Here is a 4,669-nt window from a genome sequence, read left to right as displayed (position 1 = left end):
TACAGGGCAGGGTAGGCGGCCTATGCGCACAGCATACATAGCCGTGTGGGTTTTGCGATGCTCTGAAGGTAACCCCACACGTACATACCATGTTGGGCCTGCAAGGCAGAGTAGGAGGCACGCTTAACGTACGGTCACAAAGCATCAGAGGCGACTCGTACCAACATAATTATGGTTAATAAATTATCCCGCTTCTCAGTGGTCGACATATACGCTTTCCAAACAGTCAACATTATTTTTATCCCGCTTCTCAACTGTCAACATATCTTATCCGCTTCGCAGATGTAGATGCATTTAAGCCCACATCTCGGTGGTTGATATATTTCACTTCTCAGTGGACTGCTAAGTTATCCCTTGGAGGGTATGTACGAGAGTATGGTTCCCAAAAAAATCAAAACATTCGGGGCACGCTATGAGAAATTTGTCATGTAACATGTTTATAGTATTTTAATCATATCTCCTTCATATGAAGTCCAATCAAGGTGATTCAAGTGGCTATGAAAATCTAAGAGAATGCCCTACAACTTTTATGGTTAAAGATTTTTCATATTTAGAGCAACACAATACCAAAACTGAACCTAAACTTTGACGTTCCTAGACTAATGAGTTAAGTTTTAATTTTTTTTTATAGTAGCGAACAACGGGCTAAACTCGTTGACCGCTTGGCCCGCCCCGCCTAGGTCCGTGACCCAGGCAGGGCGGGCTAAAAAAATCACCTCTTGGCAGGTTCAACGTTCGATGAACCCGCCCCTACTTGTGGTAAATTATTGTGTGGACCATGAATGAGATATACATTTTTAATATACTAAAAGTACACTATTTGTGTATTGAATGTACATTATTTGATAATATATCAAAAATCATATAATTTCAAATAATGTAATTTATTGTATATAAATAATGTACTTTTAGTATATTAAAAATGTACTTTTTATTTATGGTTCACACAAATGTGTGGATCATGGTTCATGAAATAATGATTGTACCTATGGCGAGATGGAGCGGATAGACCCGACGAGAAAAATCTATTTTGACGACTCTAGCCAACCTTACCCGTCGATCGGTTAAGTGCGCTAAGTATAGCAAAAAAGAATAATTAAAAAAAAATCATATTTATTAAGATAGGATATACTGTTAAAATTTGAACATTTGGCCCATTTAAGTAGGCCTAATCATGGACCTTAAGCGATTGAGTAAGATGATATAAAGCTCATTTAAAAAGGGCTAAAATGTAAAGAAGCCCAGCCTTATTGCAATGGGCCCAATGACATGCAAATGGTAAATTATAACATGACCATGAATAAATATTATTTTTAATATATTGGAGGTATATTATTTGTATATCAAAAGTTTATTATTTAATAGTATACCAAATATTGTACATTCAATTTTAAATAATGTATCTTTAAAAAATAACTTTTTTTAAAGATACTAGGAACCACACGTCCCTTAGGAACACCAAGAAAATCTTCGTTAAGAATGTTGAAGACATCATATGGCGGTTGCTTAAGGACAACGAGACCACGGTCTCCAGAGAGCGCATTTAAGTTTATTAAAAATGTATATTTAATTAGTATATTAAAAATATATCTTATATTAATGGTCCACCTTACAAAGTAGGTCATAGTCCATGATTCCATGATATAATTTTTACAAGCTCCGGCGTACAAAGGCAAGTAGATGAGTGATAATTGATATGATGGTTCTATTTTTGTTTGGTAAATGAATGTGAATTTAAAGTATGCTCTTAATTAAGTTTATTTTCAAACATTATAAAATAATATATCTATTATGAAATAAAAGGAAAATGATGGATGTCCAAGTTATGGTTTGAACCTTGGACCATTCACTTAAATGCTAAGACTTAATCCACACAACAACAACTACTGCTGATGACAAATTTGGAGAACATTTAAGAAGTAAATGTGACTGGAAAGCTAGTTCAAGATGAAGACAAAAGCTATGGGTTAGGGGGATTGACCCCTTGACCTTAGGGTAACAAAGACATCTAGGCATTTGACAAATCCAACCAAACCAGGACAATTATGTGCATTTATTGTACATATATATATTTGTTTACTCATCCCCTGACATTATAAATACCCCTCCACTCTTTGTAAAATCATCCAGGATCTTCATATATTAAATGCTTCACTTCTTTCCCATTTCCAGACTTTCGGCCATTTCACTTATTATTATTACTATTATTTTTATTGTTATTATTAGTAGTAGTACTATAATTTACAACACGTTATCAGCACGAGTGTTCTAAATCTCCAGTGAACGGTACTACTTTCCTACACTCCTTATTATAATTTATATTCTGCATTAAAAAAAAAAATTATATTATGTCTTCAATTGCCAAACGTGAATTTACTGAGCTTGCCATTGACGGTAGCAACTATTTGACTTGGGCCTTAGATGTTGAAATGCATTTGACATCAAAGGACTTAAAGCAAACTATTGCTGATGAGTCACAAAGCACTGATGCCCAGAAGGCACAAGCTCTTATTTTCCTACGCCACCATTTGAATAACGATCTTAAAAATGAGTATTTGACTGAAAAAGACCCACATGCATTATGGAAGTCCCTGAAGGACCGATTTGACCAACAACTATCAATTGTCCTCCCTCAGGCACAATTTGACTGGCTGAATCTGAGGTTTCAAGATTACAAATCTGTAATTGAATATAATTCAGCCCTGCACAAAATTGTATCACAGCTGAAGCTCTGCAAACATGAAGTTTCAGAGTCTGATTTAATTGAAAAGACTTTGTCTACTTTTCATGCGAGTAACCTTGTACTCCAGCAGCAGTACAGGGCTAAGAATTATGACAAACACTCTGAACTAATTTCAGCACTTCTTGTGGCTGAAAAACATAATCAGTTGTTGATGAAAAATCATAATGCACGACCAGTTGGCTCTGCACCTGTGCCTGAAGCACATAATATTGCCAAAGGTGGAAAAATAGAAGAGGTCGTGGTAAGGGTCGTGGTGGTAGACACGGTCGCGGTAACCGTAGAGGTATGGAACGTATTGGTTTTGTCCCGGAAGGTCAAAGCTCATACAATCGCGGTAACCGTAGGGGTACAGAACGCATTATTCTTACCCAAGGAAATCAAAACTCATCAAAGAAAAACTCTGGTCATAAACAGGTTTGCTACCGATGCGGATGTAGTGGGCACTGGTCCGTACATGCCACATACCAAGGCATTTGGTTAATGCTTATCAAATGATGATGAAGAAAGATGATAAGCAACCAACAAAGAATGAATCTCATCATGCCAGTACCAGTTTGCCTGCAGCAAACGCGGTCATAAATAATGATGATGATGATCTCCTGATGAATTATGAAATTGGAGATTTTGAGCTTGAAGAATAGGGTGATCATGCATGGCATGTTGTTGACATTTTATGAATATTTCTGTTGCTTTCCTTTAAGTTTATTATAATAAAATCTTGTAATATATTAATGGCATGATTATATATATCTTTTATCATATGCTTTTAACAGCACTTCGATTTTTTACTGTCTACACGATGGACAATAAACCAATCATGTGCTTGGTGGATAGTGCAACTACACATACTATCCTTACAAATAAAAGGTTTTTTCAGACACTAAACAAGACGGGTAATAATATCACAACAATTGCAAATGATGAGATACAAGTAGTGGGCTCGGTAGAGCTTCACTTATCCTCCCTAAAGGTACAAAGTTACTAATTGAAAATGCTTTGTTGTACCCCAATCTAAGAGAACCCTGCTTAGTTTTAAAGATATTCGGGATGGTTTTCATATTGAAACCAGAACTAAGGGAAATCAGGAGTTCTTAATCATGACTCAGTTAATCACTGGTCATAAGCAAGAGGTTGAGGAACTTGCATCTTTATCTTCTGGGTTGTATTATACCCACATACGACCCAACACTCATGTGTTGCACTAACCATGAAATTAAAAGATCCACATTCTTTTCAAATTTGGCATGACCGCTTAGGTCATCCTGGTCAAAATATGATGGGTCGGATTATTTAATTCTGCTGGACATAACCTTTCAAGGTCTCATGTACTTTCGCCAAATATGTATACATGTATTGCTTGTGCGAAAGGAAAATATATCATACGCCCGTCGCGTACTAAGGTTGGACATGAATCGCCTGCTTTTCTGCAAAGGTTGCAGGGCGATATTTGTGGACCTATTAATCCACCTTCTGGACCATTTAGATATTTTATGGTCCTTATTGATGCTTCTACTCGTTGGACTCATGTCAGTCTGTTATCAACGAGGAACAAAGCTTTCGCTAAATTTATTGCGAAAATTATTGAATTAAATGCCCAGTTCCCAGATTATCCGATTAAATCAATAAGAATGGATAATGCTGGAGAATTTACATCGACTGCTTTCGATGATTATTGTATGGCTTTGGGCATCAAAGTAGAGCATCCTGTACCTTATGTCCATACCCAGAATGGTCTAGCTGAATCGCTGATTAAGCGTATTAAATTAATTGCAAGACCATTACTACAAAAGTCCAGTTTACCAATTTCTTGTTGGGGACATGCAGTATTGCATGCTGCGGCTTTGATACAAATCCGACCTACTGCATATCATGATCATTCCCCCTTACAACTACTACGTGGCATAGAACCAAACATTTCCCATCTAC

The 4,669-nt window shown here is 36.5% G+C and overlaps 1 protein-coding gene across 1 annotated transcript; it reads left to right on the top strand.

Moving 5' to 3' along the window:
• Window positions 1-2,348: 2,348 nt before the first annotated feature.
• On the top strand, window positions 2,349-3,384 carry LOC116001101. The gene is made up of 2 exons (XM_031240999.1): window positions 2,349-3,026; window positions 3,181-3,384. The coding sequence occupies exons 1-2, from the start codon at window positions 2,349-2,351 to the stop codon at window positions 3,382-3,384; spliced, it is 882 nt and encodes a 293-aa protein (XP_031096859.1).
• The last annotated feature ends 1,285 nt before the right edge of the window (window positions 3,385-4,669 follow it).

Source organism: Ipomoea triloba, chromosome 13 (genome assembly GCF_003576645.1).
Source record: "Ipomoea triloba cultivar NCNSP0323 chromosome 13, ASM357664v1".
Lineage (NCBI taxonomy): Eukaryota > Viridiplantae > Streptophyta > Magnoliopsida > Solanales > Convolvulaceae > Ipomoea > Ipomoea triloba.
The sequence above is the reverse complement of the archived record's forward strand: the minus strand, read 5'-3'. Positions and strand labels throughout refer to the sequence as shown.